This window comes from Diorhabda carinulata, chromosome 1 (genome assembly GCF_026250575.1).
Source record: "Diorhabda carinulata isolate Delta chromosome 1, icDioCari1.1, whole genome shotgun sequence".
Lineage (NCBI taxonomy): Eukaryota > Metazoa > Arthropoda > Insecta > Coleoptera > Chrysomelidae > Diorhabda > Diorhabda carinulata.
Genome location: NC_079460.1, coordinates 18,704,655 through 18,727,791, shown reverse-complemented (window position 1 = coordinate 18,727,791; position 23,137 = coordinate 18,704,655). Strand labels below are relative to the sequence as shown.

Genomic DNA, 23,137 nt, shown 5'->3' with positions numbered 1-23,137 from the left:
GCAATATGTTGTAATATTGACGTGTATAATTTTTAGTTGAATTTAGATCTAAGGTAGTAGCTGTAGATTATCGTAATTTTGGTGGGGCCTTTTGTGCTCGTTTTTTGTACATATTATGGCCCCTAACTGCCGACTGCTGCATGAAGGGCTTGATCTCTTATTGTTACTTATTTTTTACAATAAAAGCTCCTAATTTAATAAAATCTTACATTTTGTCGAGATTTTTTTCTTTATCAAAATGCAAAAACACTTAACTGCTAAGTTTAACTAACTGTTTCATTTTAGCAATGATGTGATTTGTATGTAATATTAAGTTATGTTTATATATCATAATAATAGGTTTAAATAAATTTCTCTTTATTATATATTGTTTTTTATTTGTCTCCCAATGACAATGTTTGAATTTAACACTAATCCTGTTGTAGAGTAAGACAGGTGAACCACATCCTATAGATAGCCAACTCGAGTTGTTTCAGCGCCATCTCTTGGTTCATGAGCACTACTAAACGTACATTAAACAACAGTTTCCTTTCTGCTTTTGGCAGCATACTTCAAATTCAAATCTTTCGTTCAGTTATTTTTTGAAACAGTTCAATGGAGTTGTATCGACCAAAACCATCACTATCATTTTAATTGATACAACTCCATTGAATTGTTTCGAAAAGTAACTGGACGAAAGTTTGTCTTAAATGTACTTTCATCTTCAATTGGGCTTCAGAAATGAGACAAATGAAAGGCTGCTGATGCCTTTCATTTTCCATATCTCTATAACCTTGCAAAAAAAGTACCTGTTCTGTGATTGGCCTGACATCATCGCTCCTAGTATTACATATCATCAAATCTATAAAGTATTAGTTGTACTCATGAACCAAGAGTTCATTTTCCCCTCCCGTACCAGTGAGTTTTCGTACCGTGGAGTAAGGTCTCATGTCATCAGAAGAGAATCAACTTTACCTTCTTGATAAAATAATTTATAAGATTAAACCATCAGGATAACTATAATTTCAAAAAGTTAATTCTCCAATTTTTCTACTCTCTTGGGAGTAATGTGCAGTAGTGAAATCAAGTGGCCAGATATTCTTCAAAAGAGAAAATCTATTTTAAAGAACCATTTCCTTAATATTGTCTATTAAAAACATTTCTAGCCCTTAGTTAATAAGTTGGTGAATCTAGATTGCTGGTGTGGCAATGTTAGGTAAAATAAATAACGTTAATGGTGTTTGAATAATTTTTATTGACAAAGTAAATACATGTTTATAGCACAGCTGCTGAAAAAAATACAAGTAGTAAGCACCAAATAGGGTATGATTAGTTTTGTTAAAATTCATTATCTTAAGACACTGGAAAAATCAATCCATATTGATGTATGTACATTACAAGGCCACTTATCACGCTGTAGAATAATCGTATTCTACTAAATATAGTATTGATATGTTAATATTGTCACTTCAGATAGTATATAACAGTTCTAAATTTACATAAATATTTATTCAAGTTCATATGGTTTTACTGTAGAGTGTATAAACTATTTTCATCTTAGGAATTTGACATAAATTTGGAACAAATTGAAAGATTTCAAATTGGTTAATACAAATGAAATATGTAAATGCAATATCACTTATATTTGCCAATTTTAAACTGTAATTTATTTAATGAAAACCATACTAAATTTTAAACACGCCAATTCATCTCTTAAATAAGTACTTTTAGGCAAGTAAAAAAAATATTCAATTCCTATGCTCTGTAAAAATTAACTTTAAGGCCTTTCTGTGGTGTCTTGACGGATTTTGCATTCATTATTTTTATATAAACATGAGATAGATTCCACATAGTAAGTTGCTGTTGCCACATGTTCTATGTGTATACATATTATATTTCTCCTAAGCATTGGATACAATCCAAGATACCAAGGTTTTCACCTCCGATTTCTATGAACATACATCGATTTTAATGAAATTTTGACAGCATGCAGGAAATACCTCAAAAAGAAAAATTTACCCTACGCCTTTTGCCTTATCCACCCCAACTAGGAGGTGAAAATTTTTATGTTTAAAATAACCGCGGAAATTGATAGAGGACCAAATTTCAAGCAAAAAATATTCCTAGAAACGGTCAACTTTTCGAGATAATTGCATATTATCTTTTTAAAAGCTTTAAAATGAGAGATAGTGGCATTCTATAGCATAAAAACTAAGAAAATTATGTCCGAAATAAAATCGATTTATATTTTTTTTTGTAGAAAAAAACCCTCAATTTTATCGTTAGCAATAGTACCCAAATTGCAATAAAAATATAATCCAGTGATGATTTACTTTATTTGTCCACTAATAATGATTTCTGGAAGTTTATATGCATCATTTCGAGAAAAATTATGTTTTAAGTCGAAAAATCATTTTCGAAATTTTTCAATATTTCTCCTTTTTTTAAAAATACTGAAAAACTATAGAATATACATGAAAATTGATAGTGAACAAAAAGTTAATATTTTTTTAAGCAAATATTTGCTTTTTTTGAATTTTTTGTAACTTCTAAAATAACTGATATATGACCTTACAAATCGTACCTTAACGTATGATGGATACCATTTTCGAACCCTTTACACGTCGCCCTTTAAAAAAGAGGGAGCTAAAGAAATTCAAAACGATTATAAAATTTCCTACGCGTTGCGCGACTAATTTGCTTAAAAGTTAACCAAGATTTACCAAAAAAACTAAATACACTTTTTATTTTAATTTCGGAGCAGGTAGATTTTGAATTTTTGAAAGTATGCATCGGAGATACACGAGACAAAACATCATACTTTTGTCATAAGGGATGATTTTTAGGGGATGAAAGTTTTAAATACCTAATATTCAAGTTAAAAGAGATAAAAAATATCAATTTGAAATAAATCAATCAAAAAATTGTATAAGTACTTCTGTGAATATCTTTTTCGAAATAGTAGATGATTTATAGGGATTGAAAATTCTAAATATCAAATTTTCAAGTCACAACAGACAAAAAGATAACCATTTAAAATAAATAAATCATCAAAATGAATAAATACGTTTAATAATTTTTTTAAATTTTTTCGAAATAAGAGAATTTTATATTAACCGGGGGTGCTCTATAATGGATGAAATACATCAAACAGGGTTAAAAAATTATGAATACTATATTTAAAAAGTTTTATTAAGACCTTAAAATTATTTTTCTACTCATTAAATGATTATACTCACCATTTTATTGATTTTTGTAATAAGGGGTAGTGTTCACACCTAAGAGTAATAAGCAAATATTGGCATAGGGGTAATTTTTAAGATAAGGGTAAGTCAAGCTTAATTCCATATTTTCATGCAAATCAATGCAGGTTCATGGAAATCGGAGGTAATATCTCATGTTTACCTTGGTAGCCTTGACTTATAAGCAAGAATCACTGACGCGCTCAAATGGCTGTTTCTGTCAGTATAGCTTATGCCTACATGGTCAGAGTTGTCCTGAAGACCGACGTCAATCCTGATCACTAGGAGAGCATTTAATATGATCTAAGAAATAGAGAAACTACCTACGAATAACACAATAGACATTGATTTGTTTTAATAATGGGAGAAAATGTTACTGGCTTCAAATAATTATGTCAAACAACCACCGAGGCATAGGCATCTCATATTATAATTTACAATTAGTAGCTATATCCTTAATTTTGTCCGAAATTATAATAAACTCCACAGATATAATTTTTATTTTGGTAACTTAACCAGTGAAAACAAACCCTTACTAAGTGGTGCTTATTATTTGATCAATAATTAAAATAATTTAAAGTGTTTGTAAAATTATCCAAATACGAATTGTTCAAAACAGCAAAATAAACGCGAAAAACTCTAAACATCTAAAATATATTTTTATAAAATACTCTATTTTTGTTTTATTTTTTACAAAATATATTCAATTCTTGTATATAAAAAAAATTAAAAAAAAATCTTTTACCATAAACCTTACATTGTTGAGTATACATATAAAAGCCGAGGTCAATGAAAAGTTTATGGTATGAAACCTAAAAGATAAGATTCACATACGAAGTTTCCAAAATAAAAACACTTCAGAACAACATTTTCCACAATTTTTTTATAAGTAAAAATAAAACGCATATCTTTTGGGTAAATACTGGATATACTACGATATTTTTAACACTTTTAATAAGTTCAAAGGAGTTAAGGATAACCTATCTTCAATCCACTGATAGTAAAATAATATAAATAAAAAACATGTTTTCTGTAAAAGTGGCTACAGTGCCTAATACAAAAATTTAGTTACTATAAATACAAAGCCGAAAAAAAAAGTAATACGTGAGACTAACAATAGATGTTTTAAATAGTATTTGCAATTCACTCCGGCATCTTTGGGATGAAGCTGAATCAGGTGGAATTGAAGAAGCTTATGACAGTGAGAACAATCTTGAAGAAGATAATGTCGAAATTCAAGATGAGAATTCTGACACAGAACAAGACATATCTGATAGATGCATTTGAATTGAGAAGACCATGTGAACCTTGTTTATATCAAAAGATGGCACCAAATGGAAGAAAATGTTCAAATATCAAAACTCGTGCTGACAACTCAGCTGCCAGGAGTAAAAGGAGAATCCAAAAATAAGACAGTATCAACTGAAATATGGTCTATTTATCGCAGATGGCATGAAAGAAAATATGGTAGCACACACAAATATGCAGATTGAAAGTAAGCAATACTCAGAAACGAACAGAACGGCAAGACCAACGGACAGAGATCAAATAAAAGCTCTGCTTGGATTGTTTTATATTGCTGGTAAAATGAAAAACAATTATCACAACATTCTCGATCTCTTTTGAACAGATGGCATGGTATCCGAAATATTCAGGCTGACAATGTCATTAGAAAGATTTAAATTCTTACTTCAAAATTTCCGACCTGACGATAAAACAACAAGAACAGAACGACAAAAATATGATGGGTAAAATGGAAATATATGTTGGACGATAACCAGCAGGTCCATATTGTCTTGACACATCTTTAGTTCCCAGGTTGTGTGAACCAGTATGGGGATCTAAAGCAACTTAACAATGAATAATTTTTTCACAAGCACTGATTTGACTTCTAAACTTCTCAAGGAACTCAGCTTAACACTCATAGGTACCCTAAGGAATAATAAACCAAAGATTCCAGAAGAGATGAAGTTAAAAAATCCTGAGAAAAGTTCTATGTTCGCTTTTCATGAGACATCTGGTGCCATATATTTCACGAAAGAACAAAAATGTATTCCTTCTTTCTACGATGCATAGAGATGATATCATAGACAGAGCAACTGTTAAACCTGATATGATTATTGATTACAACTCAACTAAAGGTGGCGTAGACACCGTAGATAAATTATGCGCAGCATACAACTCCACGCGAATTTCGCGCTGTTGGCCGATGGTAATTTTTTATGGCGCACTAAATATAGCAGCTATTAACTTATATGTGATGTACAGTGAAAATAACCCAGAAGAGTGTTCTTCTGTGCAACCGGTTGATTGAACGACATGCTATGCTTCTATAGCAAAAACATTCTAAAAATCATAAAGATGAGAATTGGGGATATTTACAAAATTTCTGACACCGCAAATGAGGTTCCACTAGATTCTGTATCCGATGTTATTATTGTTCAAGTAAGAAAAGTAAAAAGACCAAATAAAAGTGCTATAAATGTAAAAAAATTATGTTTGCAACATGTAACGTCAGCATGCAAAGAATGTATTGTTATAGTTTGTGCTTTTAAAATGAAAGACTGACATTTAGGAAATCCTCACTTTGGTTTCTTCTACAATAATAATAAATTTTCAATTTTAAACTTTTATCTGAAGTTCATTACTTTAATTTTCCAGAAATTTGTTTAATTCCGTTTAATATAATTATGTATGATAAATAAAGAAAATGATTATGAATAAGAATGCTTTATTCTCTACTATGAATGATACATTATCAACACTTTGCCTTCTAACGATGTACCACTTTCATATAAAGGTCTCTGAGATTGATGTTAGCTTGTATGGTACAATCAATCATTTAAGTTGCGCAAGGTTAAGTATGGGAGTTTGGTACATCAATAATAGTGTACTCCTACTTATTTTGATTCTTTAAGCCGGATCAACACGTTATAAGGTAACTGAATTTCAATATCTGGCGCCGTTGCTGCTTTTATAAAACAGTTATAGTAGAGAGCATTACCACGGGTAATGAATACATTGGTAAATGCATAAATATATCAAGGTGATTCACTATTTTAGCAATTGGATTCTTAATGAAAGTTAAGTATTTCTGAAAACAAAATTATGAAAATTAGGAAGTTTTAAATGTATTCAATTCAACATATTTCAACAGCGCTTTCATTGCTGCTAAATCATTGAGAAGAAATACATAAATATTCATCCGGATAATTGATATTGAAATATATTATCTCGACAATAACGGATAATTAATGTGATATGAGAAGAAATAGTATTATTTCAGTAATGACAGATAAGTGTCACAAAAAGTAGGCTATCAGTATACAAGGATACACTAACACACTGTTATGTTGTGTTTAAAATCCATTACAACCTTTCTAACCCAAAAGTCTGGTAATATTTTTAGTATTGCCCATGAAGATACATTCTATCTCTCAGAAACTTCTGTTTAAAAACACTGAAATAACATAAATACGAAATTTATAAAACTTGAGGCGTGATAAAAAAATATTTTTTAAAATTGTGTGGCAATGTATTAAAAGGCTTTGACGTGAAAGCTTGTAAAATTGTGTATATCGATGAAAACGTAGTATAAACAAAATATTTTATTCACAAAATACAGTCAAAAACAAACTTACTTCTAGCTCGTTTTTTACACAATGTCGAGAAAAACAAACTAAATTCAAATAAAGAACGAGCATTAAATACGTTGAAATATGTAAATGTATTAAGTGAAAAAGTTTCCTCAATATTATGCACAACATATCACATGGTATTATTTTATCAAAATTTATTATATATAGCACCTATGGAGCCAATGGCACAAATGCATATATATCCTCACAGCCAAAATGCTTACAAAATTTTTGAATACTGACTTTACAAAAACTTATATTTAATTTGAGAATGTTATTAATCTTTAATGGCCATAATAGGTGCTACATCAGGAAGGAAGTTACAATTTGTTATATTTCAAAAATATATAATGAAACTGCTATTGAAATATTGCGCAAAATAGCATGTCAATTCTTGTTTAAATCAAGATACTTGATTATATGAAGATTTTTTTTTAATATTAAAGTGAAGAAATTTACAAGAATCACAGTCGACTTTTGATTAATTTTTGATTACATATTAATTTCTTAAAACATAAACATTTAATTAGTAATTCTTATACCTAAATGTCATTTGTTCTGCAATATATGAATAAACAATAAAATTGAAAAAATTGTAGCAAACCACTTGGAAATAATGATAAATGAGAAAATATAAGATGGAAAATTGATCAAAATCCTCAGCTATGCAATTACTAGCATTTTTACAAATAAAAATATGCAAAAAAACATGAATTAAGATTATATTTGCCCAAAAAATTAATATTTTTATGTTAATGCTATATTTTAGTCACTTAAAATATTTAGTATGAATATTTGGAATTCATACAGGTAACTAAAAACATGCACTTTATCTATTGAATTGTAGAACATTTTTGAAATATAACAAAAGATTTTAAAATTCTGAGATATATACAGTATAAATACAATGAAAAATTTACAAATATTAACAGGTTTATTCACTGTAAATCAGTTCAAAAACTTCCGACATTTTCGAGAGCCACATGTACACGGAATTTTATCTTCTTCAAAAGGAAATTTGTAATCATATGTTAGTTCTTCTCCACTAAGTATTCTTCGTAATGCAAAGATTATAATGTGCTTGTGACCAAGGATTTCAACCACTCTTGAGTAACAATTGGGCTAAATAAAAAAAATTTAAATTTATAATAGTAACGAAACATTTATTTCCTAAATTAAATTCAAAATTCATTCGCTTTCCACAAATATCTTTTCCTCGAAAAGATTAATAGATCAATAAACATTGAAATAGTAAAAAAGATTAACAGTACTTTTCTGAAACTAGAGAATGAAAACATTTGATAGAATTCCAATAAGGCAAGTCCACTACATTGTCTAGTTAAAGACATAGAAAATGCTATAAACAGTATAGCTCTAGTAGCCTTAATTGGCATAAAATGATCTGACAACATCTCACCTCAATCCAATAAAAAGGGCTTTAGAGTAATGGAAACTGCATATACCTTCATTTCAAATGGACAGAAGTTATGCTATGAGGATTGACCATTAAAAATGGTTACAAACGAATTTTCACAATGAAAAATCGACTTTATGCCCGAATCGTACCGCAAAGATAGTTTAGAACCTCTTCTTTCAGCTCTTAATAGATTTTCAAATGCGTCCCTTCCAAGTATTCCTTTAAATTAGGGAAGAGATAATCACAGGGAGGGAGCAAGTCTGGGCTGTAAAGAGGGTGTGAGATAGTATTCCATCCAAATCTAAGCTCGCTGGAGCGAGAACTGGGAGACAAGCTACACGCCAATCTCGCCTAACAGCGTTCCTAGCGTCCGCAGCATCTTCAGAACCTTATTTTATAGACAACCCTCGTACAATAGTGAAGAGTAACGACAGAAGAGAACAGAACACCTCCACTATTACTACAGTGAAGGGCTGTCCGCAATTTTATCATTCCTACTGAAGTCATTGGTAATGAACAAAATTCTAGACTTGATTCACAGTCCTAGGCTATGCCTATGATATGGTAGTGGTAGTATGTGACAAGCAATCTCTGCTAGGATACAAACACAATTGATAATTTAAAAATCTTGAAATAATAATATAAACAAGGTAATCTACAAAGCCACTGCGAATTTATGGACTTGTTGCAAACTCCTAGACATGGGAACTTAAGCCAAAGATGGTACACTGAGCATACCAAATGGCATCAAGCCTATGATCATATAAGCATCACTTGTTTGGTGGCTGAACACTGAACAAATAATAGCTCAATACAAAGTGAATAATAATCAAAGGATGATCTGTTTGTTTCACAAGAAACGCTGCTAAGCCTGCCTTAATTTAACATTATAGTGGAAAAATAGCAATTTAGAGAAGACCATAGGCCAATACAGAGAGAAAAATTAAAGTCAGGGAACTTGACAGGTCACCTGAAGATTCTAAGATCGATAAAGCTAAAAAGAAGTAGCAAACTAATGGATCAAATGCTTAGCATTATGGACAGAACCATCCCATTCGAAGTGATAATCATGAATCAATAAAAATCTTCATAAAAATTCAAGTTGAATTATTTAAATTTCACTATATACTAATAATACATTATGAATAATATACGAAACGAATACTCACATCGCAAGAGTGATTGATGAATCTGGCTGCATTTCCTTTCATAGTTGCATCAACAACAAAGTTGTCGTCCACTCTAAACATATAACAACCAATACCTTTAGAGTTATAGTATTTTTCTCTTTTATCAGTCAAAATCGATCTAATAACCTAAAATGCAACAAAAAATAACTTTAAGTTTTTGAAAATCAATTAATCATGTTAAAATGGACAACAGATAAATGTGACTGACACTGCCATTATCAATGACGTTTCGACGATTATCAACGTTCATGAACTACTGAATTTCAAAAGACTCTTTAAAAAATTTCATGACATTTCGATTAGTCAGAAAAAAGTGACAGCCATTTCTTGATGAAAAAAAAAATAATGTCAGTTAGAACCACGTTAGAAGCATCCAAAGTCACAACAGGCAGCTGGGAAGGTTAAGGCTTCAGTATTTTCGGATGCGTATGGAATTTTGTTCATCGACTATCTCCAAAAGGAAGAGACAATCAATAGCGAACACTACATAGAGTTGTTGAATCATTTGCATGTAAAAATAAAGGGAAAACGGTCACATATGACGAAGAAAAAACCACTGTTTCGCCAAGATAATGCACCGATTCACAAGTCGATGGTAACGATGGTTAAATTGAACGAATTACACTTCGAATTGCTTTCTCGTCCACTGTATAGTCCAAATCTGGTTCCCAGTGACTACTGGCTATTCGTTGATCTCAAAAAAATGCTCGCCAGTAAGAAATTCAGCTCAAATAAAGAAGTAATTGCTGAATCTGAAGCCTATTTTCAAGCAAAAGACAAATCCTTTTAAAAGCATGGCATTGGGAAGTTACAGAAGCATTAGAATGATTGTATTGCTCTTGGAAGGAGATTATATTGATGCATAAAATTAATTTTTGACAAAAAAATGTGTTTTTCTTGGTTAATCACACGACTTAATGAGTGATTTGTTAAATAAATACTTTTTTTATAATCGATAATAATATCATTTTAATGAAACAAATAATATCAAAGAATCAGAGAAATAAGTAAATATTTGCATACAATGGAAATATAATTTATTTTATTTGCCCCCAAAACTGATACTTAGAGCACCATCAATTGAATACAGAAAAAAGTATGAAAATTCATATACAATTTAAATAATGAACTGACAAGAAAAAGTGATTTAGATATTTTCTGAAACTAATGATTATGAATAATGGAAACTTTCTTTGATATCATTTATCGACAATATAAAAGCACTTTCCAAGATGTATATTATTAGTATACCAATAAATATGTATAAATTACCTCTCCAGCGTACTCAATAACCATCTCACCCGCTTCTATATCACGCAAACAAAACAAGCCCCTTCCATGTATACAAGATCGATAAACTCCTACAGAATACTTGGAAGTTAGTTTCAACTGCCTGAACTTCATAGCCATCGGCAGATTTATCACCCTTCTAAAATACAAAAATAATGAAGTGATAATACTACCGGGTTATGAAATAATTAACTTAATTAGTAATTCAATTTCGAATTTAACAAAATTTGTGAGAAACAAATATTACCTGGGCAATATTTCCAAATTATCCAAAGATATTTCTTCTGGCTGTCGATGCTGTGAAGACAGCCACCCAAACATATCAAATGGTTCGTCTTTTTTATTCTCGTAAGGGGCACAACGTATTGCTCCATGTATATGGTCCTGGGTTAAATCATTATCTATATCACTAGGATGTGGAGGGAAGTTGAAAATTGATTTATATTTTGTACATTTATTAGCTCCAGGTAACTGTTCTATTAAATACTTCGAACCATTGGGCTTAAAGCCCAATATCTGCAAGGAGTTAAGCATGCTGCCATTATTTGTCGGTAAAGGAGGCATGTTATGAGCTGCCCTTGCTGATTGTACAGCATCTAAAACCTTCGACCATAAATCTCCTACCGATGATGAAGAATATTTAAAGCCATCTTGAGTTTCCATTGTGTACAGAACTGTTGGAGTATTTTCATTTTCTTTTCTAGTAACTTGTGGTTTGAGAGTATCTTCAATTTTCTCTAATTTTTCTACAGGTTTTGGTTCTTCCTTCATTTTTGACTTTAATTCTTTTGTTTGTTTTAATGAAGTTGGTTGGTTTTGAGTACACATACTTGATTTAATTGGTTTTAATGGCGCGACTTGTATAGGTTGTCTCGTAAAAAAATTAGAACTGATTTTGTATGTCCCATCTTGCCCTTGTTTTTGAAATATCAATTTTAAAGATTTATCTAATCTTGTATCTTCAGGTATAGATATTTCAACGGGTTTCTCCTCCTCTTCTTCTCTTATTATTTCTTTCTTTGGACATTTTTCTATTTTAATAGGTTCTATTTTTAAAGGTTCCATTTTTAACGGATTTACTTTTTCAATACTGACACAGTTTTTAGTCAATTCAGGTTTGACGCATTCGTCTTTCTTTTCTTCTTTCAATACTGGAGAAGGTTTAGGTGGCAGTAATTGTTTGAAAGCCGGTCTAATAGTTTTGGATTCTACTATTTCAATTCTCTTATTAGAATCTATTTTACTTACAGTCTTTATATTGTTAGCTTTAATCTCATGAACTTTTTGCACTTGTAAGGCCCTTTTCTTTTCTTCAGAAATTAAAAGTTTTTCATCATCGAAAATAAACTTTTTTGCTTCTTTGGTGTTATTTGTGGGCATTGGCAACACCCTACTCATTGGACGACTAGGAGTCGAAGATGGTTTAGGAATTGGTGTAACAATATTTGTAGGTATACGTTGTTCTGATACAAAAGGAGCAGTTGGAAGTGAAATTCCATGACCTATCACAGGGGTCATGGGTTTATGTGATGCTTGAGAATATTTAATTGTCTGTGGTTGTGATGGTTTCAGTTGTATTTGAGGGCGTGATGTTTTCACTACTTGTCTTTGAGGTACTACATTATTTACTTCTTGTATTCTAATTTCTTGTCTATTAGGCAAAACATTATTCAATTCTTGCCTGTGAGGTAACACGTTATTTAATGTTGTTTTTATAGATTGAGCTTGCTGAAACTCTACAGGATGAGAAATAATCAGCGGTTGAGATATTACTGGGTTCGTTAAAGTATGACTATTATTATTGGATGATTGTGGTGTTTGGAGTGAATTATTAACTAATGAAGGGTGAGAATTCACCATATGCTGCAAACTTACTGCTGGTTGCGAAATGACCGGCAATTGCTGACTATGGAGCTGTTGAGAATTTCTTATTGACTGTGGGCTAGACATTGTTTGTGAATTTACTATAGACGGCGAATTGACCACTGGTTGTGAATTGACTATCGGGTGATTGATAGATTGCGTGTTAACTATCGGCTGAGAGTTGATTATTGGTTGTGAACTAACTACTGGTTGAGAGTTAACTATTGATTGTGACCGTACCATTGGTTGTGAGTTGACAATCGATTGAGAGTGGACCACAGGTTGATGGTTAAGTGTTTGATGCGAGTTAACTATCGGCTGTGCATTAATAATAGTTTGTGATTGAGAATTTACAATTTGTTGTGAATTCACTATGGGTTGCGAGTTAACGATTGATTGTGAATTTACCAATTGTCCTGGATTCACTAAAACAAAACTATTAGACGATACATCCAATACTGGTTCCAATTTACTGGTTTGAAAGACTTGAGTAGTAGTTGAGTAACTACTGTTGGCTGTTAAAACTCCAGGCATCGTTGTTGGCAGGAACTGTTGAGACTGCATCACAGTATTTTGAACTATAGTTTCAAAACCATAATATACTGGCTGGACTGTTTGTTGTTGGGACCAACCAAGTGTACCATTACTATCCACAACTAATTGGTTTTCGACTCGAGGTTGCTGAATATACATAGCTTGCTGTAATCCAGGAACTATGCTTATGATATTATTATCTGGTTGTATTTGTACTAAGGACTGAGTAGGCACAGTGTTAACTTGAGGAGTAATAGTTGCAACATATTGTACATTTTGACCTGGTTGTTGAAATGTATCAACAAACGGTACATAATTCGTGGACGGCAAATGTTGCACTATTACTTGACCAGGGGAGTTTTGAGGAAGAATAATTGTTTCTCCTTCTTCAAAATGAGACCGTTTAGCTGCTAAAGTTCTACTGCGAGTCTTAGTTTTCACAGCTTTTTGAGCTATTAATGTTGGTTTAGTAACTTGCTTTACCCACTGTGTATTTGGGATATTGACAGATTGTAATACTGGATTTGTTAATAGTTTACTATTCAACGTATATTGATTTTGAGATCCTACATTCAAGAGGTTATTATAAGGAATTGATTGAATAGTAACTGACTGTGCTTGATGGAAATCTATGGGTTGTTGAATGGGCTGCTGATTTATTTGATTTATGGTTATAGAATTGCTGGACTGAACTGGATTTAACGATATAGAACCACTAGGATTTATAGATAAAATGGGATTTCCGGAATAAGTTGAGGTAGGATTAACTTGAATACTGTTTTGTTGTAGGGTAATTGGTTGATTTACACATAAAGGCACAGTTTGATTCACACAAAACTGAGGCTGGTTAGTTTGAATTGAAATAGAAGGATCACCTATTATAGTTGATTGGTAATTCGGATCAGACTGAGTAGTTTCTAATGTTATAGGAGTCACTGTATTTATTGGAAGAGCTTGCAATATAGTTTTTTGTTCTGTAGTTTGTGTTATGTTTGGAATAACTATTTCGGCAGGAATTACTTCTGATGCTGATTTGGATGCTACAAAGCTTTGAGTGTTAAGGACTGAAGTATGTATTTCACTTTGGAAAGACTCAAATGAAGATATCACAACTGGTTCGCTAGCATTTACCATCACTTGGTTTTCTACTAAACTAGGATTTTGATTAATGTATGTAGCTACAATTTCTTGTTCAGTATTTACTTCTGAATCACTATCACTTGTACAAAGCATTTCACATGATTCTAGGTGTCGTTGATAACTGGCTTGGGTTCTATAAGTAGATTGACACTTATTACACGTCACTGGTTCTTCTGAAATATAAGTTCCCCACGGATTAGAGGTAGTTAAGCCAGTAGGAGATCCACACTCACTGGAACTACTATCATCAAAATTTCCATCAACCTGCAGTAGCTGATAAATAACGTTATTATCTCGCGCAGGTGCCATTTTTCTTTTCTTCATTGCAGGAGACAATGAACTGTCTAATTTGCAGCTCAGTGTTAAACTACACGTTTTTGGACATGGACGGGATTTGCATAGAGAATCAATCTTATTTGGATCAATCCTTCCTCTCTTAGTATCTTTACTCTTTAAATATGTATCTACATCCTCATCTAAATCAGTTCTTTTTAATGGTTCATTAAGGCCCTCTAAATTATTCAAATCAGATTTATAATCAATCAATTCGTCATAAGAAAATTTTGGAAAAATATCTTGTACTGAAATGCCATCCAAAAGATCATGAGGTAACTCTTCTAAAATAGCATCAGTTAATTCTGGCGATAGAATATCAGCACCATTTTGCTGTTCTTCGTCATCATCAAACTCTGTATCACAAACTTTTTTGTCAATATCTCTTTGCCACGCATTTATTTCTCGCATTAATTTATCTACAATGATTTTGTCACAGGAATGATCAATTGTGAAATTTTTATCGATAACAAGTGTATTGTTAATGGTGTTCTTAATTGAAGTGGTAATAGTATAGGGTACTAGTTTCCAGGGTTCTACTGTGGACCAAAACAATCTTGTGCATACAAATCCTACTGGTATTAAATATTCAGATGTATCAGAAACAATTGGGTCGATTTTTCCCAAGTTTTTTATACATAATGACCCAATCATAACAGTCGTCTTATCTATTTCTGAGTATTTCTTCTTCTTTTGATCCAACTCAACAAACACGCATCTATCAATGTCAAAATCCTTATCGGCGTTAATGGTATGACTCTTTTTAGGTAAATCATGAGTTGCACAATACACAGTTTTATCATACATAAATTTTAAATTGGATAATCTAGCACATGGGAAATGATAAGTTTCATGACATCCTTTGTAACAACATCCAACACTTGCTCCTTTTTGTTTACAATGAGCACATCTAATCATACGTCCTCTATTTAAAGCATTTTGTACATTTTGTAAAGATCCATCAATTTCTTCATAAACTTCTGAAGACCAAAGAGCGCAGTTGGCATGCACCCATTCATTTTGCCCACAATATAAAAGTCTAGATTCTCGATGACTAACACCATCTCCCACACCCTTGCAAAAACTACATGTTCGAGTATCTACAACTATCGAAGAAAGATTCACAAAAGGTTTTTCATCTACCATCATATTTTGAGATTCATTATCAGGATCTTTTTCTAAAACTCCAGAAAATTCGTCATTTTGTGACTGGTTGTACCAAGGGAATACATCTTGAAATATAGAATGATAAATTTTCAATAACTGCTCAGATTTTGTTAATTTTAACGACTCTTCAATTTCCTTATTAAATTCCCTTATGGATGTGTACTCATTTGAGAGTAATTTATTTTTTATATCTACTACAGATAACACATTAGATACTTTACTAAGGCTGGCTTCATACTTTTCATTTTCTTCAAAAGAATAAATTTTATTTATATCTAATGGTTCTTTGCTGCTGTTATTATTATCAACATCCATACTTTCATCCATAAATTGCACTTTTCTAGCATTTGTTATAGTTTTATTTAATGAGGTTGTATTGTTCAGCGGACTCAACTTCAATAAATACCTAGCCGTTTTGTTCTTACTAAGCTGGCGCAGAATTTGGTTAAAGCACATCTTCATTTCATTATTAATAGCCTTCCTCCACAATGGTGTTGATGTTTTAGAACATATAGCACACACATACTCTATTGACTCTGGGAGAATACTCAGCATTTGATATTGCTCTTCTGTTAGATGTTCACATTTTGCATGAACCCATTTTGAACATTTTGCACATTCCATCATCTGAAAAACAGTTTCTCTTTAAGATCTAAAATAGTTGAAATTTATTTTTCTTATCATTATTTTAAAAATTATAGTGTGTAATTTAGTAAATATTAATTACCTTCGAACAACATTCATTATCATCATAACAGTGTTGGCAGACTGGACAAAAATTTCCTTTTTTTCTCAATTTGAAACAAGTTATACACAGTGGCAAATTCCCAACAAATTTTGTTATACTCAAAGTTCCACAACTTTTACACTTCATACATTTTGAACAAACCTAAAAAAAATAATAATTAAATAACTGGTACACAAGAATTTAACATGTGTATTTTAGATTCAAATATAATAATAATAATATATATAATGATAAATTAATACATGTTTCATTAATCAATTGTTTTAACTTTATTTCCAGAACCCCGATTTGTATAAAAACAAGAATTAAACATTTTATTTATATATTGTTGTCCATTTTAAATAATGGGAAACTCATATTAATTAAAAACTAGAATGAAACATCAATTTAATATTTACCATTGATTTATCATCATTATTCCATTTGGAATTGAAACATTCTGGATGGTATGCTTTCAAACACTTTTGACAACTGATTTTTTGTCTGTCTACTTTGTTACATTCTGTGCAAGTGGTACATCGTGGACATATCCACATATAATATTTCAAACTCTTGTCTATGGGTGAACTTTGAGCTTGCTCGAGACAAAAGGAATGATATGGCTCACAACAAATGGAACAATACAGCATAGGTTCTTGCCCAGCGCTTCCACAAAGAAAACATATTGATGACATGGTAAATTGCTCAGATCCAATAATACAGAACCCATTTTGACACACTATTTCTGGATCGTAACCATCCCAGAAGTCAGTTAGTATGCCTAGTTGAGGGTCGACGAGATTCTTCTTTCTTTCAGGTGCTTTAGTCTAGAGAAAAATATGTAGTATTAAAAAATCTCTGGAATTTTCATTGATTTATATTAAAATTGATATACATCAAAGAATAAATAGTAAACACTGAGCACTTTTTGTTGTTGGAATATTAGAGAACAGTAGCTTGCTATCAATGTGCTAAACTACCTAAACTGAAGACATGAGCCAATGTCTCTTGTTACAATTTGAAAATGAAGTCAAAAAAATGTTTGGAATAGCCCTGAAAGGGTAGGCATTTACAAAAACATAATATAAAAAGGTATAACAGTTATGTAAAGTTTTTACTAACGGTCTTATAAGAAGTATGATGAATAATTAGATATAAAAACTATCAATATATCATGGTCTTTTTTACACATGTACTAAGAAATACTGCATTCTTTTTCATTTGTTCTCATTACCTTTCCTGGTAAATTTTCTTTATATGATATTGTTAAATATTTTATTGGCTAAATTAGATTGAATTTGTAATATTTAGGGTACAATAAACTCTAAACTTGAAAATTCAAGGTTATCCATTACATCATCACGAATCACCAAAAACAAATTAAGAACTATTATTTTGTAGTTTAAAATTCACGCTTTATAGAGATATTAATTATATTCAAGATTTTTTATTTTCTGTCTATATTCACACTGTAATACAATGGTAATGTTTTGCTAAAGATAGGAGTGTGTATGAATTCAAATTATAATACAATTTGAGTAGTTTTCTTAAACATTTGAGAAAATTTACTGAGATGAGGTGTAATAACAATCTTTGAAAATTCATAAGATTTCTTAGTATTTTGATTAACACTGTTTTACTGTAAAATTACAAAATTATTTTGTAATTTGAGTTACAATGGAAACATTTGATAAATGGCGCTACCTACGCCATTTGCATTTATGTCTAGTATATTTGAGTCTAAAACACTTGAGCCTCTAATTTCTAAATAAATTTATCAAATTTCTTATTTAGATGAGATGATTTTAATAATCAAAATAAAACTGAAATAAACCACAACAATATCATTCTACCTAAAACATAGTAGCTTCACAGAGAAAGATAGTTTGTTTATTGTATAGTAAATTAAAAAAAAACTTTTGAGTTTTTCAAATTGAGTTGTATAGTCACAACAATGCATTTCAAATTTACTAAGTATCGCTATGATGAATTTTTGAATAAAATTAAAAAATTATATAGTAAAGTTACTAATCAAATTTTCTCTTACCGTTTAGTAAATTTTACAAAATGTATTGTAATTTTCTGTAACTAAATTATTTTGTTCTGTAAATTTGCGTTGAAACTGCATACACATTTTTGGTGAAATTTTAAAGCAATTTTCAACCATGTATTTGGAGATATTAAAAAAAATAAATGTGGGAATTTTTTGCATTACATAACACAACAAATATATATTTTTCAACTAAATAATTAATTTCAAGGAATACAAAAAAATAATAATCTATCCAAAACAAAATATCAAGGTATTTTGGCATTTTCAAAATTGTCATTATTGAAGAATATAAAATATGTACATTCCCTCCAAATAATCTACGATAAGGTAAAATAAGTGGATCATAATTTTTTTAATGTTCAGAAAATGTAATATAAAAAATCCAATGACCAGCTCTGTCATCTGATCTGGATTTTTTTTGTAATGGTATGGGCATATTGAATTGAATGTTGAAAACACTTAATCTGACAAAATTGTACAACATATTTTCACAGAAAGTGCCTCAGGCACATTTGAAAAAGTACATAAATTATTTGTTCGTGGGATGTTGTACTGTCATTTGGGGCAATTTTTATAGATACATAAGATCTTTTCAGTTGCACTGCATTATAAAATGTATAAATATGCTATAATATAAGTGGTTTTAATCAAAATATTTGCACCAAAATATATGTAGAGAATATAATAAAATTATGTAAAATAGTGTATATATCAGTAAAACTGAAGAAGTTATAATAAAATTAATTTACACCAAATAAAATTCATTTATTTATTTATTAAGAGTGAGATCACCAGTTTGATTTTATTCAAATCATCTCCTTTGTATTATAAATATCATAGAGATCTATAAATTAAGAGGTAACAAATATTTTTAAAATAGAATGAATGATATTAACCCAAGAAAAAAAATAAAAGAAGCATAGGAGTAGTTTTATATTAAGAAATCTAAAAATAGTTCTTGAATATACAAAAGTAGGTTGTTACAACTAGGTTGTTTGCTTTAAATACACTTTTCAAAATTCAGGGAATAGTTTTCTTGAAGTTTTATTTATTTTAAGAAAAGTTTGTCACTTCTGAGCCCAAAAGATTTGAATCAAATAAGTTGTTTAATATTTGAAATGTTTTTCTTTATATACATCTTTTTATGATGCAGAACAAAATCAAGCAATGTCTAACATCTGAGATTTTTGTCAAAAAAGTATTGAGTGCATTTCTGTCATTGAAAATGTGATTTGAGTAACCAATTCATATCCACCAAACCAATTCTTTATATTTTTTATTGCCTTGGGAAATAATTCTAGGTAGCATTTTTTCTCACCACCATCAATTTGGTCTCATTCAATGTGTTATCAGTTATGTATTTATTTTTTTAATGTCCTGCTGATTCAGTATTTGATATCTCTGTCTAATAAATATGATTTATGTTATTGTGTAGAATTTTGCTTATCTCATGTCATTATGAATAATGTTCAGGAACTAGTGCTACTAAATAAATTATCTAATCTACTTAACATTGTGCTTAATTTACAAGAATCAGAAGTTAGTTTCACATTATTTCAACAAGTTTATACCTCTCTAAATTTGATATGGTAATGTAAATTTCTTTAAAAGAATTTTTAAATGGTATTGCCATCACAAATAATTAAATTAAATTGTCAGATATGCAACCTTAAACAGAAATGTAATATTGGATGCCAAGTACAATTATGATCTTCAGTACAAAAAAGATCAAACACAAGATAAATTCTGCTAGGATTTCTTAGTACATTAATATAATTGCAAAATGTGGAGTCAAATATTAAAAAAGCAATAGTGAGCCTTATAGATACAAATCTATAAAATATTCTTTTTCTGGAGTTACAATAGCAGAATGTGGAAAAATCTTTTATGTATGTGTTAATTGAGGTAAAAAATGAAGATTTTATTTTAATGTTTCAATACACAAACACAAAAGATTTTTCTGCATTCTGCTACTCCAAACTTTATATATTGTATATTTTTTAATAATAATTATGCATATATATTTATAATTTATATTATTAATCTGCTGTATGAAACTGCAAATTATTTCTTAAACTTGGTCCTGTTACATGCTCGGCTTAGGTGTTTACAACTCTGATCACTGCACTATTGGTGAATATGTTTTAATTTACTATTTTTCTTCAATAAATAAAGTATAATTTTTGAATACATCAATAATTAAAATAAAAGTTAAAAGTATAAAAAACCAAATAATTCAGACACTCCTGAGGTCTGCTATATCCAAAAGCAGTGTAGTCAAAGTTGAATATGAAGTATCTTGACATGTTTAGGTTTAAATGACATTACACAACAATTAAAATAAGTTTAAACTTATAAATCAACTAAATAAATTCTGTAATAAACGAGTTTTTAATGAAGATTTATTATAGTTTCACAATTAAAGAAAATAAATCTACAACCTACAAAATATTCATTAAAGTTTCAACATACCTCTGAAGAGCTTTGCGGTACAAAAGTAGCATTTCTGTAGAGTTTCTCCCTCTTAGTGGTAAAATCGGTTGAATCACTGCTAGAATTTTTTGATGTCCTATCACTACAATTTGATTCTGGTTCACTAAGTATTGAGTCACTTTTATTAGGGATAGTAAATTTAACATCACTTATGGTTTTATCACCCACTATCTTTTCATCAGCTATTTTAATATCATTAACTTGTTCTTGGTTATCACATTTCTTCTCACCTTCTGGAAAAGTGGCAAGTGGTTGACCTAATACTATTGAAGCACTGCGACAGACATGCTTCACCCGGGGGCCTTTAAGATCTATTTTCTGTCTTTTAATATCTGAATTAGAAATAGGAAGGGAAGGTGCTGCTTGAGCTTTTGGATTTTTAAATCTTACAGGTCGTTGTTTTAAAGTCGTTGTCTCTTGTGGTTTCTCTATCACTATTTTTGTTTCAACATTTGCCTGCCATAAAGAGGGAGGTTGGGAATTGTTTGAGTCAATATCTGACCCTTGCATATTTTTTGGTAACATGCCACTTAGACCTTGCTTTATTGATGGAGGAATTTGAAATGCACGAAGGCATATCTTTAACCAGCAAGCTGGACATCTATAGCCGCATTTACTCAATCTCCATTGCTGGTTTTTTACAGCTGTAGGTACATGGCAGTTGCCTTGTCCTTTATTGCAAACTAAAGTTATTTGGTTATTTTTGTTACCGCATGCTTGCCTTTTGATCATTTTTGCAATAAACTTTCTACATGACTCACAACTATAGATGTTAAACTTTCTGGCTTGCTTGAGAAATCTAAAAAACACATCATGATGAATTCAAAATAATTGAATTATTTTCAATTTCATATAGATATTAAAAATGGTTGACAATATTAGAGCTTCTTGAAAACTTGATTATTAAACTAACAAATAACTATGTCAAATACACTTTTCTTTATCTATATCATGATTAGTGATTTCAACAGAAACTCAGTAGTCACACCTACTATTTGTGCAAAACGTATGAAAATGTATTTACCTGTAAAATCTAACTGCACCACACACACCACAAGTAACAATCCCTGAAGATGAATTGGGTTTACTTGAGAAAGGACCCTGTAAGCCTATTTCATTAGGTAATTTAAGTCTGGCTTGTCTGAGTACTACTTTATGTCCATTTGTAAACGTTGTTTTATCACTATCACTATTTAAGCTGCCAGATTCTGAAAACTCTGATTTACTATCTTCTTGTTTCACACAATGCCTTTTCACAATTGTAACCTTCTTTTTCAAAGTTACAGCTTCATTCATATCACTTATAAATCTTTTGTTGGGTTTAATTACACGAGAAGAATGTACACTTCTTGTTGGTAAAACGAATTTACCGACAAGATTAGTAGATTCTTTTGTCACTTTTCCATGGCAAGATGTATTATAAGTGTGTACTGCTTTTCTGGATAAAGATGTTTTTAGTTTGGTTTTCACAGAAGCTTTAGTGCACATTTTGGATAACAAGGCTCTTTTAGTTACATTTTTATTTCGTATTGAAGATTTTAGCTTCCTAGTCAGTCTTCTTTTGATTGAAACATTTTTGTTTATAGTAGTTTCAGTATGTGCACTTTCACCATCACTGTCGGTCAAATCTTCATCCTATAAAACATATAATAAATTTAAATCGCTTAAGATAACAATTGTCTAGTCAATTACATAAATATAGTACCATAAATATCTTAAAATTTGCAAATATATAAGTGTTTACCTGTTTGTTTTCTACAACAGAACTAACTGTCAGTGAACTATTAGATTCAACATTAGTTATTTCTCCTGTTGGTGGAAGAACATTTACCCTCTTTCTAAGAATATGTTTAGAGGGTTTCCCAGGAAATTTTGATCGACCCATTTCTGTTTTCCTTAAAGTTTACATTTTATTGTTACATTAATTTATTTTCAACGCATCACGCACACTTCGCGAAACAATCAGAAACCTCAATCGGTAAAGTAGATAACTACCAACTGTCATTTAATGTCAAAATGTTGAATTTTTGACGAATGTTCAATACTTGAACGGTTAACGGTTGAAATTACT

At 30.5% G+C, this 23,137-nt stretch overlaps 1 protein-coding gene across 1 annotated transcript; it reads right to left on the bottom strand.

Annotated features, from left to right (window-relative positions):
• Nucleotides 1–1,214: 1,214 nt before the first annotated feature.
• Nucleotides 1,215–23,066, bottom strand: LOC130897058 (histone-lysine N-methyltransferase trithorax). Its single transcript, XM_057805606.1, has 9 exons — nt 22,811–23,066; nt 22,091–22,701; nt 21,046–21,865; nt 16,940–17,347; nt 16,521–16,682; nt 11,004–16,420; nt 10,739–10,895; nt 9,446–9,592; nt 1,215–7,981 (listed from the first exon to the last, which is right to left on the bottom strand). The coding sequence occupies exons 1-9, from the start codon at nt 22,949–22,951 to the stop codon at nt 7,808–7,810; spliced, it is 8,037 nt and encodes a 2,678-aa protein (XP_057661589.1). The 5' UTR covers nt 22,952–23,066; the 3' UTR covers nt 1,215–7,807.
• Between the last annotated feature and the right edge of the window lie 71 nt (nt 23,067–23,137).

Coding starts and splice junctions, on each gene's coding strand:
- LOC130897058 (XM_057805606.1), bottom strand. CDS start 22,951: ATGGGTCGATCAAAATTTCCTGGGAAACCCTCTAAACATATTCTTAGA. Junction 16,683..16,939: donor ATAATGATGATAAATCAATG/GTAAATATTAAA, acceptor TATTTTTTTTAG/GTTTGTTCAAAATGTATGAA. Junction 7,982..9,445: donor TCATCAATCACTCTTGCGAT/GTGAGTATTCGT, acceptor TTTTTTATTTAG/CCCAATTGTTACTCAAGAGT.